General features: G+C 43.7%; 1 protein-coding gene across 1 annotated transcript in view; it reads left to right on the top strand.

Moving 5' to 3' along the window:
- LOC140191088 (uncharacterized) overlaps positions 1-9,993 on the top strand; it is a 100,109-nt gene extending 90,116 nt beyond the window's left edge. Inside the window, exons 31-34 of the mRNA XM_072248163.1 lie at positions 6,041-6,132; positions 6,854-7,022; positions 7,848-7,946; positions 9,308-9,993. Coding sequence (XP_072104264.1) covers positions 6,041-6,132; positions 6,854-7,022; positions 7,848-7,946; positions 9,308-9,496 — 549 coding nt within the window. The 3' untranslated portion in view covers positions 9,497-9,993. The remainder of the gene's footprint in view (positions 1-6,040; positions 6,133-6,853; positions 7,023-7,847; positions 7,947-9,307) is intronic.
- Positions 9,994-14,756: the final 4,763 nt, after the last annotated feature.

Genomic DNA, 14,756 nt, shown 5'->3' with positions numbered 1-14,756 from the left:
GATAGGATGCAAAACTGGGCTGAGAAGTGGCAGATGGAGTTCAACCCAGATTGAGTGTGAGGTGGTTCATTTTGGTAGGTCAAGTATGATAGCAAAATATAGTATTAATGGTAAGACTCTTGGCAGTGTACAGCATCAGAGGGATCTTGGGGTCCGAGTCCATTGGATACTCAAAGCTGCTGCACAGGTTGATTCTGTGGTTAAGAAGGCATATGGTGCATTGGCCTTCATTAGTCGTGGGATTGAGTTTAGGAGCCCAGAGGTAATGTTGCAGCTATATAGGACCCTGGTCAGATCCCACTTAAGAGTACTGTGCTCAGTTCTGGTCGCTTCACTACAGGAAGGATGTGGAAACCACAGAAAGGGTGCAGAGGAGATTTACAAGGATGTTGCCTAGATTGGGGAGCATGCCTTTTGAGAATAGGTTGAGTGAATTTGGCCTTTTCTCCTTGGAGCAACGGAGGATGAAAGGTGACCTGATAGAGGTGTATAAGATGATGAGAGGCATTGATTGTGTGGATAGTCAGAGGCTTTTTCCCAGGGCTGAAATGGCTAGCACGAGAGGATACAGTTTTAAGGTGCTTGGAAGTAGGTACAGAGGAGATGTCAGGGGTAAGTTGTTTTACGCAGAGAGTGGTGTGTGCGTGGAATGGGCTGCCAGTGACGGTGGTGGAGGCGGATATGATAGGGTCTTTTAAGAGACTCCTGGATAGGTACATGGAGCTTAGAAAAATAGAGGACTATGGGTAACTCTAGGTAGTTTCTAAGATAAGGACATGTTCGGCACAGCCTTGTGGGCCGAAGGCCCTGTATTGTGCTGTAGATTTTCTATGTTTCTAAACACAAATGATCTCCAAAATAAAGCAATTTAAAAAACAATATCTACCCCTCTAGTCCTGATGAAGGGTCTCAGCCTGAAACGTCGACTGCACCTCTTCCTACAGATGCTGCCTGGCCTGCTGCGTTCACCAGCAACTTTGATGTGTGTTGCTTGAATTTCCAGCATCTGCAGAATTCCTGTTATCTACCCCTCAACTGGAGTTGTACAGGATGGACCTAGGCCCTTTGGTCCATCACACCAACACTTACCCATTCCCTTCATTTGATGCCAATCTCTGGCTGTTTACCTGCCCCTTTTAGAATGTCCTGTAACTGAACAGAATTGAATTGACTTTATTTCTTACATCCTTCACATACAGGAGGAGTAAAAATCTTTACATTACGCCTCCATCTAAATGTGCAATGATAGTAACTTATAATAATTCGAACACTCAATGTAATATACACTCAAATTAGCGTGAGTTCATCAGTCTGATGGCCTGGTGGAAGAAACTGTCCTGGAGCCTGCTGGTCCTGGCTTTTTTGCTGCGTACTGTTTCCCAGATGGTAGCAGCTGGAATAGATTGTGGTTTGGGGTGATTCGGGTCCCCAATGATCCTATGAGCCCTTTTTACACACCTGTCCTTGTAAATGTCCTGAATCATGGGTAGTTCACAACTATAGATGCACTGGGCTGTCCGCATCACTCTCTGCAGTCCTGCGATTAAGGGAGGTACAGTTCCCATACCAGTCAGTGATGCAGCCAGTCAGCATGCTCTCAATTGTGCCCCTGTAGAAAGTTCTTAGGATTGTGGGCCCATACCAAACTTCCTCAACCGTCTAAGGTGAAAGAGGTGCTTTTGTGCCTTTTTCACGACACATCTGGTGTGTACAGACCACATGAGGTCCTCGGTGATGTGGATGCCAAGGAACTTAAAGCTGCTTACCCTCTCAACCTCAGATCCATTGATGTCAATAGGGGCTAGCACGTCTCTATTCCTCCTGTAATCCACAACCAGCTCCTTTGTTTTTTCAACATTGAGGGAGAGGTTGTTTTCTTGACACCACTGTGTCAGAGAGATGACTTCTTCCCCGTAGACCACCTCGTTATTGTTTGAAATAAGGCCAATCAATGCAGCGTCGTCAGCAAATTTAATTAGCAGATTAGAGCTGTGGGTGGTGATACAGTCATGGGTATACAGGGGCCAGAGGAAGGGACTCAGTACGCAGTGAGAGTATTGAGAGGGGCTCCTGTATTGAGAGTCAGAGGGTTGAAGGTGAGGGAGCCCACTCTTACAACCTGCTGACAGGAAGTCCAGCATCCAGCTGTACAAGGCAGGGTCAAGGATGAGGTCTTTGAACTCTGAACTGTCCAAGAGCTTCTTAGACCCTAGCACCAGAAAAGCCAGACTCCATCCCTGAATTCACTTCTGTAGAAACGTTCATCCATTAAGTCTCGTGCTCGCTAGGACACTTGTACATCTGAGCTACCCACAGTGCTCATTCAACACACTACTTCCCAATGGGACTTTGCAGAGAGACACACTCAAAGATGTCCCGGCCATGATCCTGGGGTGTCTATTCACCCACACTTTCCGACACAGCTCTGCTGGGAGATACACTCAGAGATGTCCTGAAACATCTGCCTTCTACCTGGTGAACACAGGGCAATCAGTTGTAAAGATGTGCTGTGCATGTATGTGTCTGCCTTCACACCACAGGGTCTCCAGTTAGTGCTCAATATTCTGGCTAAAATGAAAGTTTCGATCATAGAACATTACAATATAGTACAGACCCTTCAGCCCATGATGTTACACTGACCTTTTAACCTACTAAGATAAATCTAATCATTTCTTCCTGCATAGACCTCCATTTTTCTATAATCCATGTGCCTATCTAAGTACCTCTTAAATGCCCCTATCTGCCTCTGCCTGCACCCCTGGCACCCACCATGCTCTGTGTAAAAAAAAAACTACCTCTGACGTGGCCCCATACTTTCCTCCAGTCACCCTAAAATTATGCACCATCCCATTAGCCATCGCTGCCCTGGGAAACAGTCTCGGACTGTCCACTTGATCTATGCTTTTCATCATCTTGTGCACCTCTGTCAAGTCATCTCTCATCCTATAGATGCTGGCATCAAGATCATAAAGTGTGTCTTAGAGGGAGAAGTAAGGGGTGAGAAGTGGGGGGAGGGGATGGATGAGGGAGTCTCTACTCAAGGTGTCATGTTCTTAGGGAATTGACCCTTATCAGACGCAGAGCAGAGGTTCCCTGGGCTCAGTTCTGTTGTGGAGGGGTCAATGTACAAGATTGGGAGTTTAGAAAGCTTGAGATTATGAGGGGAGGATTTGATCAGAGTTGATGCAGAGATGTTGCCCCACCTGGAGGGAATCCAATATTAAGAACAATATTCTCTTAAGAGCATATGAAAGCACTATAGGACTATTAAAACAAACTTCACACCATCACCCTGAGGCAATTAATCTGATCACTATTCTAGTTACTACTCCACACCCTTCTATCTAATTACCGCACTGTGCACTACACCAATTTATATACGATACATTGAAAATACATGCTGTTATTTATATATTTATGCACATTTTATTCCATATCTATACTTTAACCTCTAACTTTATCTTTTATATAATTGTTATTATTGTTGAACATTATTTTTTTGTTGCATGTTGCTCCCTGACCAAAACACTGGAGCAAATTACATACCGAATAAAGTTGATCCTTGATATTTTCAGAGGTAGAGGCCACCTGCCTAAATCAGTGGAGAGGTTCTTCTCCCAGACAGCCATGGCTGTTGTAGTGGGAGTCTTATCTCATTGGATAGCGGAAGAAGATCAAGAATCCCTAAATTCTGGAATGGCTCCAGAGGACTGCAAATGTCACTCCACTCTTTAGGAAGTGAGGGAGACAGAAGAAAGGAAATTGTATGCTAGTTAGCCTGACTTCAATGCTTGGGAAGATGTTGGAGTCCATCATTAAGGATGAGATTTTGGCATACTTGAGGGCACATGATAAAATAGGCCAAAATCAGCATGTTTCCTTAAGGGGAAATCTTGCCTGACAAACATGTTGAAATTCTTCAAGGAAATAGCAAGAAATATAGACAAAGGAGTCAGTGGATGTTGTTTACTTGGATTTTGAGAAGGCTTTGACAAGGGGCTGCACAGGACACTTCTTAACAAAATAAGAGTCCGTGGTATTACAGGAAAGATATTAGCATGGATAGAAGATTGGCTGACTAGCAGGAAGCAAAGAGCGGGAATAAAGGGGGCCTTTTCAGTTGTGTTTCATGGCCATCAGTACGCTTACTTTCACCTTATATGACAGTTGTCTGGATGATGGAATTGATGGTTTTACGGCCAAGTTTCCAGGTGATACAAAGGTAGGTGAAGGGGCAGGTAGTGTTGAGGAAGCAGGGATTCTGCAGGACAGGCTGGGAGAATGGGCAAAGAAATGGTAGATGGAATATAGAGTAGAAAAGTGTATTGTCATGCATTTTGGTAGAAGGAATGAAGGCGTAAATAGACTATTTTCTAAATCAGAAGAAAATTCGGAAATCAGAGGTACAAAGAGACGTGGGAGTCCTCGTATAGGATTCAACAAAAGTAAATTCACAGGTCAAGTCAGTGGTAAGGAAGGCAAATGCAATGTTAGAATTCACTTCAAGAGGACTAGCTAGAATATAAAGGCAAGGATGTAATGTTGAGGCTTTATAAGTCTGCATGGAGTATCGTGAGCAGTTTTGCACCACTTATCTAAGAAAAAATATGCTGACATTGGAGAGAGTCCAGTGGAGCTTCACAAGAATGATTCCAAGAATGAAAGGGTTGATGAATGAGGAGCACTTATTGGTTCTGGGCCTGTAGTACTGAAGTTTTGAAGAATCGGGGGGGAGGGGGGAAGAGAGGATCTCATTGAAACCTATAGAATATTGAAAGGTCTAGATAGAGTGGAGAAGATATTTTCAATTGGAGGGGAGTCTAGGACCACAGGTCACAACCTCAGAATAGAGAGAAGAAATCCATTTAGAACAGAGATGAAGGGGAATTTCTTTAGCCAAAGGGTAGTGAATCTGTGGAATTCATTGCACAAACAGCTGTGGAGGACCAGTGATTAGATTAGATTATGAGGACACGCAGTCCCCTTTCATTGTCATTTAGTAATGCATGCATTAAGAAATGATACAATGTTTTTCCAGAATGATATCATGAAAACACATGACAAACCGACTTAAAAACTAACAAAAACCACATAATTATAACATATAGTTACAACAGTGCAAAGCAATACCATAATTTGATAAGAACAGACCACGGCACAGTAAAAGTCTCAAAGTCTCTCGAAAGTCCCATCATCTCACGCAGACGGTAAACCTCCAGCGCCAACTTGCCGATGCAGCATCCTGGAAGCATCCGACCACAGTCCAACTCCGAGTCCATCCGAAAACTCCGAGCCTCCGAGCACCATCTCTGCCCAGCGCTTCGACCTCGGCCCCAGCAACAGGCAATAGGCAAAGCCGAGGATTTGGGGCCTTCGTCTCCAGAGATTCTCAATCGGCAGCAAAGCAGGCATTTCAGAAGTTACTCCAGATGTTCCTCCGCGCTTCTCATAGCTGTCTCCATCAAATCCGGATTGTGCATGGCATCCTACTTCACAAATACGATATTCATTCGGAACTGCCGCGCCGCCATCTTCTCCTCCCTCCATATATTTAAAGCAGAGGTTGATAAGTTCTTAATTAGTCAAGAGGTCAAAGATAACAAGGAGGCAGAAGAAATGGGGCTGAGGGATAATAAATCAGCTAGGGTGCAATAGCTGAGCAGACTCAATGGCCTAATTCTGCTCCTGTGTCCTTTGGTCTTATTGGTTATGCATCCATCCCCTCTGCTTCTCAGCTCTGGTATTTTCTGGTGTGGTTCAGTAAGATGATGCCCAGAGCCCTGTGGCCAACATGTGATGTTCCAGCCCTCAGAGTCTCTGCCTGCTTCAACCGGCATAGTTTCCCAGATCCCAAAGTGAAATGTTCCCTCTGCCATTCATTCAGATTGGATAAGTTTCTAGATTATGATCAGGCTTCACCTGATCCTCCAGACCATGAAGAGTCTCATGTCTCCCTCCCAAACACACCCACCCCCTGTACTGAGGTAGATAACGTGCATTCCTCTCTGTCATCACATCTAAACTGTAATGTATCCAACAGGCCAACACATTTCTCTTCACCATGACTCTCTACACATTGAATGAAGAGCTTTCCAACCGTGACACAAAAGTGTCAAAGATTAAAGACACAAGGTAAGATTACTGTGATGGGTTCAGGAGACAAAAATGAACCACAAAATTACTGGCAATAATGTGCAGCTTACTAAAAGCTGAGAGCAACTGTACAACACTATAATGCATTCCCGGGTGTGTGCATGTGAGGGTGGGGGGTGGGGATTAGCACAATGCCCTACTGCCCCAGCAGTATCACCAATTAGAACTCAATTCCCACTGCTGTCTGAAAGGAGCCTGTATATTCTCCCTATGATGGTGTGGGTTTCCCTTAGGTGCTCTGGATTCCTCCCACATTCCAAACATGTACCTGTTAGAATTAGTTCATTAGTTAGTTTTGGACATGCTAAGTTGGTGCTGGAAACATGGTGACACTGGGCTGCCCCCAGCACATCCTCCAACTATGTTGGTCATTGACAGTAAAGACCCATTTCACTGTTAGTTTTACTGTTTCAATGTACATGTGACAAATAAATCTAATCATCTTAAGGCTTTCTCACTTTGCTTAAGATGTAAACGATTCTCCATCTGAAGCCTGGGCTTAACCTATAGTAAGTTTAGCTGCTTACACATTGACAATAGGAGTAATGCACAAAAAGCTGGAGGAACTCAGCTAGTCAGGCAGCCTCTACAGAGGGAATGGACATATTGGGCTGAAACTGTTGCTGACAGCTGACAAAGTTACGACACATACCAGTGATAGTAAACCCGATTCTGATTCTGTAGTTTCTCTCCATTACAGGATGCTGATATTTAAAGCCATTTCACAGGTGTTCATCCTGGGCTGTACTTGGATCCTTGGCCTGTTCCACTTCCAAGAGGAAACAGTCGTGATGGCCTATCTGTTCACCATCGTCAACAGTTTCCAAGGCACTTTCATCTTCATCATTCTGTGCCTCCTGAATCCCAAGGCAAGTGGTATCATAGTTGATTATTTAAATATTTACAGTGAAATAGAATTACTTATAACCTAGGGATGCAGTTGACTAAATGAGTCAGACACAAATGTGTGTTTCATTCCTGAGATTTTTATACTTCTCTTGCCGGGAGACCAATATCACATCTGCTCTTTATACTTCCTAACATCATCCTAAACAACCTCGACTTTAATTATAAGGTCAACCATCCCTCCCAAACTTCAATGCTTTGGTTGAAGTCTCAGCCAAGAGCACGCAGTCAGGGCCAACAGCTGAGTGTGTTACTGAGAGCCGTACTATCACAGCAGTCACCTTTCAATTGAGATGTTCACCCAGCTAACCAATTACACTCTAGGTGAAAGTCAATCATCACCAGTTGCTATGGGGAACAGAGCAGATGCTTCTCTCCTGGTAACCTGGGCAATATTTATGCCCCACTCAAAAACAAATGTGGACTTTGCAAATATGCGTTTGAAAATTGCCTGGATATCTTTCCCTTTGATCGGGAGGTTGAAGCTGAGGCCCTAGACTGTAAAAATGACAATAATTTGCCATAAATTGGCTCAACTGGAGTAGAATAGGGCCATTCCACCATGATACTCCCTGTGGTGGGATCAGAACACCAGTCAAACCCTGGAAGCCAATGGTACCAGGCCAAAGTTCCTACAGGCCACCAATAGCAATCACCAGTCCCTCTTTCAAAATCATAAGCTATTTTGTTAATGGTTAACCAATGAGCTAGTAAAAGTGGTTTCAGGGATCTCAGATGATCTTATTCAGGTGTAATCTCTAATAAATTTCCTTTTTTTTATACTTAAGATAAGGGCTGAATACCAGAAGTGGATTTTCTCCATTTGCAAGACCAGGAGAGTCTTATTCAATTCTGAATCTACCAAAACGACACTATCTGTCACATCGGTGAGTGTGTCCATGTTAGTGACAGCACTTCACAAATTTACAATCCTTGCCAACCAGCACAAGCACATCTCCTACAGCAACCCTACCTGGACACACACCACCATCATTATCTCCTTTATAGTCACTGGGCTAAAAGGTCTGGAACCCCCTTCCTCACAGAGCATCATGATACACAGTCCATTCGGGTCTGTCTTTCCAAGGGGCTGTCAGCAGCAGACAGCTGTGTTGAGAAGGAGAAGGGAAGTCAGCAAGTCCAGAACTACCAGCCTGATGACTGTGAGTCCGCAAGTCCACTGGATACTGGGGGCCTGGAGGCTGGCTGTCTGTCTGCGTGAGCAGCTAGGTGGGTGGGTAGGAGGGTTGGAAAGGGGTTTTGTTTGCTTTTTTTTAAAAAATTTTGTTGTTATGGTGGCATTGTTGTTCTACTGAACAATGTGAACATGCTAATTGGATGCCGGAATGCAAGGTGACACTTGCAGTCTGGTCCCAGCACTTCCTTGGGTGTGCTCGTTATTAACTCAAACAATGCATTTCACTATATGCGTTGATGCATACATGATAACTAAACAAATCTAATCAGAGATATAACATTTCACAGTGACAATGAGAGACATCAGGAAATGGGCCGTGTTTACTGGGTTAGTCTGAGCATCAAGAGTGGTGAGGAGGAAATGGTGATTGCTGAGAGACTCATGGATGGGTGGACTTCAGTTCAATCAGTGTAGAGTTTGCAGATTCTCCTGGTGAACAATGGTGGTAAATGGCCAAAGAATCAACAGGGGATCTGATTGGCGTGGGTGAGAGGGAATAAATGGCAAGGGGTACATGAACACATGGAGGAAGTGATGAACTACTCCCTGGACCTGGTGCTCTCCTCCTGTGTCATAACAAGTGAATACATAGAGGGGGAGTAGGTCTGAACATGAAGGTCTGTCACATCGTTATTGAATGGGCATCCCAGACCAGTTCTGTGATGGTAGCACTGTGGGTGATTTTTACCAGAACAACAGGTCTACATTTCTCCACAGAGTTCCCCAAAGAATGTCGCACGTCATCCTCACCTGTCATATTTCACCCAGACAAAAATCATGTCAGCTGGGTAACACTGGGGAAAGTAGTGTTTGAAAGTAGAATTTTCAGTATGGATACGGGAGTTGTCCCTCTGAACATGGATAAATCTAAACTTCCTCGCACATTCAGAACTCCAGACTAAAGCCATGTTCCTCTCCACAGGAAACAGTGTGACCAAATGGATCCAGGTTTCTGCTTTTACAGAAAATGCAGCAAGATCTGTTTCAAGAAAATGTGAACGTGCTACTTTCTAAAATGACATTCATCTCTCATATCTGCTTATTCACCAGAACCATCTCCAAATGGGTCCAATGACCATGGCAAGTCGCCTCGAAGTGGTCAATTTTACCATGCATTTGTCAAGATGCCTTTCGTTGAAAGTTTATTCCATTAACATTTCTACCCTAAAGGCAGAAGTGAATTTTCTACTGACGACTTTGGAAGGAGACAGCTTAATCCCTATGGATTATTTAGAGTAAAGCAAAGTATTTCGAAGGATTGACTGATCCTTTAACATAAGAGATTATGTAGATGTTGTAACTCCAGAGCAACACAGCAGGTCAGCAGCATCTATGGAGAGGAATAAACAGCTGATGTTTCATGCCAAGACCCTTTATCAGTACATGATGAAGGGTCTCAGACCAAAACATCAACTGTTTATTACCCTCCATAGATGCCACCTGACCTGTTGAGTTCCTTCAGTACTTTGTGTTGACCGTTACTTTTATGCAGAATGTAGCTTATTTATCCTCTGTAAGACATTTCAGGATCTGTTATAATATATGGGTCTGTTATTAGCCAGTTGGTGATTTCTTACATCTGGTTTTGGAGTTAAAGTGAGATGCAGCAACTTCTTTGTAATCGCTTAAGAATGGCTCCGCATAAGCAATTTAAACATTTGTACGTTTATGAATAAGTGTATGTAATTTTATCCATACATTGATAAAAGTATGGAACTAATTCAAAGCTGAGTGACTCCAATGGCTGCAGAGTTCTTCCTTCTGGTAAAGTTAATGATCCCACTCCAGTTTAAATACAAAATTTAGTTTGCATTGGGAAATATCATCCTGTAGAACAGCAGTCCCCAACTACTGGGCCGCAAAGCATGTGCTACCGGGCAGCGAGGAAACGATATGAGTCAGCTGCACCTTTCCTCATTCCCTGTCACGCACTGTTGAACTTGAACATAGGGTTGCCAACTGTCCTGTATTTGCCGGGACATCCCATATATTGGCCTAAATTGGTTTGTCCCGTATTTCCCCCGCTAAGGTAGAGCATTCCTACGAAACCTTTCGTGCCAAAATGGTGTGAAGCGAAGAAGCAATTACCATTAATTTATATGGGAAAAATTTTTGATCGTTCCCAGACCCAAAAAGTAACCTAACAAATCATACCAAATAACATATAAAACCGAAAATAAATAACACTAACATATAGTAAAAGCAGGAATGATAATGATACACAGCCTATATAAAGTAGAAATAATGTATGTACAGTAATGCCCGGAAGATGAAGGCAAAACCGACTTGTGGGGGAAAAGAAACTGGCACGTATGCGTATCACGTCATGCATGCACACACAGGTGCCTGCGCAAGGCTTCATGGTCATGGTAGTCTTTCCTGGCGTAAAGTGTCCCAGGATTTGACTGCTACTTTTGTCCCTTATTTGGGAGTGAGGAAGTTGGCAACCCTAACTGTAAAAGACATGTTGAGGTGAGTTTAACCCTACTTGAACACTCCCCCCACCCCCTCCAGTCGGCCGGTCCGCAAGAATATTGTCAATATTAAACCGGTCCGCGGTGCAAAAAAGGTTGGAGACCCCTGCTGTAGAAGACCATCCACTCTCTCAATTACATGTCTACATTGAAAGAATGCAGAACATTATAGTGCAGGACAGGTCTTTCAGCACATTTTGATGACCTTTTAACCTACTCCAATATCAATCTAATCCTTCCCTCCCACAGAGCTCACTTTTTGTATCATCCATGTCTCTTAAATGCCCCAGTATATCTACCTCTATCACCACTCCCAGCAGCACATTCCATGCAACGCCCACTGTGTTAAAAAAAAACCTACCCCTGAAATCCCCCTCCAATCACTTTAAGATTATGCCTCTGGTATTAGCTATTTCTATCTTGGGAAAAAGTCTCTGGCTGTCCATTTAATCTATGCCTCTTATCATTTTGTACACTTCTATCAAGTTACCTCTCATCCACCGTAGAAGTACAAGAAAAAGTGCAAGGGACATCCCTCTGAAGCCACATCCAAGCTCTTGTCACCATAGAGAGTTCAACAAAAATAATGCAGATGCTGAAAATATGGAATAGAAAATTGATAGAAACACTCAGCAGATCGGGCAGCATTTGTGGGTCAATTTTAACACTTTAGGTCACGGGGAAGCAGAGGTGAGTCATCTACCTGGTGCTTCAGGTTGAAAAAGATCACAAAAACAGATTTCTCTTTAATAGCAACATGCTGGATATCACCATGGATGAGACCTCCCTCTTCTCTCTCACTTGCTGTTTAATTCTTATAATGTTCAAAATGAAATTATAAACACAAAAGACTCAGCTGATACTGAAAATTAAGAGCAAAGTACATACACAAAATGCTGAAGGAACACAGCAGGTCAGCCAGCATCTAGGGACAGGAATAAGCACTCAATGTTTCTTGCTTCTGCTCCCTTTTTGGTGAAGGGTCTACCTAAAACATCGAGAGATTATTCACTCCTACTGCAATTACAGAGCAATACCTGGAGTATTTACATTTTGGTCATCTTACCCATGGGAAATAGGTATCAAGGAGGAACAGCACAGATTCACAATGTTAGAGCTGGGGTTATATATTTTCTAGAACGCAGGAGAACTAATGATCAATGATCACATAACCACTTTGAGGGCTGGAGAGTAGATCAGATATCTGGTCTCTTTGCCCCATGACGCAGTGAAAAACTTACAGAACCATTAACAACAGTACAGCTGTCACTGGGCCAGGGACGGGAGTCGGGCGTGGCGGGGGAGGCCAGAGACTGGAGTCAGGGATACCATTGTCACGAGGGCACAGACTGGATACAGAAGTCATGAGGGCTTTTTTGTGTGAATGAAGTCACCGAAGTGCTGGTAGTTATTAAGCAGCCTCTTTATGTGACAAAACAAGATACAGCAGGCATCATATTGAGTGCCTTTCAGTGGAAAGGTCTGCTTGGTCCAGCCCTATACATTATTTTATATGCTAAAGATCAAAGAAAAATTCTGAATTCAAACAATCCATATTTAGTGTTTCCTTTGAAATACCATAAGACAAAGGAGCAGAAATCGGTCATTCGGCCCATCCAATCTGCTCCGCCATTTTATCATGAACTGATCCATACTCCCATTTAGTCCCACTCCCACGCCTTCTCATCATAACCTTGATCGCCCTCTCTCACACCTCTCTCCTTAACGGCCATTCTACAGACACCCAAATAATGAATTTAAATCAGCATTGTCTACCCATTTTTCAGAGTTGCATTTTAGATTTGGTCTTCAATGCATATTCAGAGCTGAAGATTGGTCACTGAAGTCAATATTCACTTTACATCTTAATCCCAAAATCATTCTTGGCAAAATAAATTTGTACCATGAAAGGCCAGCCTTACAGAGGATCTACTCAAATAGGGCAGCAGAAATGCCCTACTTTGGAACCCTCCCAATTACGCCAAGTACATCTACATCTACCTTATCATCCCTAATGGCTACCTTCAGAATGCTAAGCAGAAAGATTGTTCCAGAAATTTGAACAACGGTCTTTAGAAATAGAGCTTTATTCATACGCCTGTTGGCTCTTTCCCTGCTGGCCAATTGCAGCTTGATCACATTATTTGTCTTCACCCCTTCATTTTCTGATAGCCAAAACTCTTTATCCAGAGACACCAGCAAGGTAAACGCATCAGGCTCACAGGCCCTCTCATCGATGTGCAGGACAGACCCAAAAATACACTGAGGGGACCTGCTGAAGTTCCTCCAGCATTTTGTGTGTGTGGCTTGGATTTCAAGCATCTGCAGATTTTCTGTTGCCAGAAATACACTGAAAGCTGCACCCTGCCAATTTTGAGTGTCTGTGACTCGCTTCTTTCTGCTTTCACCGTTTTTGCTCCTAGACCTCTAATATAAATAGCCTATCTGGTTGTTGGCAAGGGTAGGTCAGTTATTGATACTGGTGCCCTGTCCACTAACATATTGCATTGCTGGGCCCCTAACAATGCTGTTGTGTACATATGTGGGTCACCAGCACTGGCAGTGGGGACCACCACATCTTTTCTAAACTAGAAGCCAGCTTCACCAGCTCTATGATCTGATCAACAGTCAGATTGCTCAGTGTGAGTGCTGAAGGAATGGGAGATTGCATGCCTGCCAGGACTTTCACCTATACGTCTTTCCTCTTTTTTGGGTACTGCCTCAAACCATGTCCCGGTAGGCCACAGCTGTAGCATATCAACTCCTTTACCCTCCATGTCTATTCCAGCAGTTCTTTGCTATGTGCCCCAACTGCCGGCACACAAAGCAAACCCTTTGTGACATCACAGCAGCTGCATCTACTATAGCCACTTTACAATTTCTTTTGTATTTCCTTTAAGTCTATCTCACTGGCCCATAAAACCTTAGCAGAGTAGGTCCCTAAATCCCTAAACCTAGAACTTACTGGTGGGAGAAGTCAGGCATTCCTTTATCATTTTTTGGAAGACTGGGTCATCCCTCCCTGGATTATCCAACTCTCATATGCTTGATGTTTATGTTCTGCATATTCCATAGATCTCACCAGCTCTTTGAATCACTGCTACTATCATTCCCCAGTTACTCTCACCTCCCTCCAGATGCTGCCTCACTTCCCGTTTAAAAGAGCATTCCCAGTAGTTGTCCGTGTACCATCCCGCACCCCCAGGCCATACTGTCCCACATATTCCTTGGGCGCTTCACTTTTACCAGCACGTCTATATCTTCAGGGCGCATCTGGAGGATTTCAACCATTTCCTCAAGCTTGCCCCAGAATTCCAAATTACCACAGACAACTTTAATTGAGGGCAGCTCTGATAAAGTAACTTGTTTCTCCCCTGGGGTAAAGGGATTATGAATGCTTGTAATCCGGGTCAAGGGTTGGCTCGGATCGTCAGGGTTCTCTGATGTTGCCTGACCTCAACAGATGCCATCCTGACAGATACATCTGAGTAAAATTTCTCCATGAAATATCTCTGCAATATTTCCCACATTACGCAAAACAAAAATAATGGGCACCAGTTATAGCGTATGTGCTCTGCAATCTGCCACTTTTGAGCACCTGACTCATGATGCCTGCTGTATTCTCGCATCTGCTCAATGAAGGCATGCGCGCACAAACACACTTGCTTTCGTATATGGAAAAAATGCAGCTCTTGAAACAAGTATACACGCCCTACACGCTCTCGAACTTTCAGTGACCACCCTTCGCAACTGATGGCTCCGTCTCACCAAATTAACAAAGTTCTGTCTCTTACATAAACACACATACACACGCAAATACTACTTTTATGTCCACCAGTTCAGCTCTCAGTGTTCATGATACCTCACGTTCACATGTACCACTGACCCGAACAGACTCAAGTATTATAAATACTCACCTTAGACTGCTAAGATCGCTGGCCACAGGATGGGATGCAAGAAGGTATCTCACTTCTGACACCAAATATTGTTGCATGAATGAAGTCACCAGAGAAAAGTACTGGTAG

Source organism: Mobula birostris, chromosome 32, assembly GCF_030028105.1.
Source record: "Mobula birostris isolate sMobBir1 chromosome 32, sMobBir1.hap1, whole genome shotgun sequence".
Taxonomy (NCBI): domain Eukaryota; kingdom Metazoa; phylum Chordata; class Chondrichthyes; order Myliobatiformes; family Myliobatidae; genus Mobula; species Mobula birostris.
Note: the sequence above shows the minus strand (reverse complement) of the source record. Positions and strands in the feature narration are given on the sequence as shown.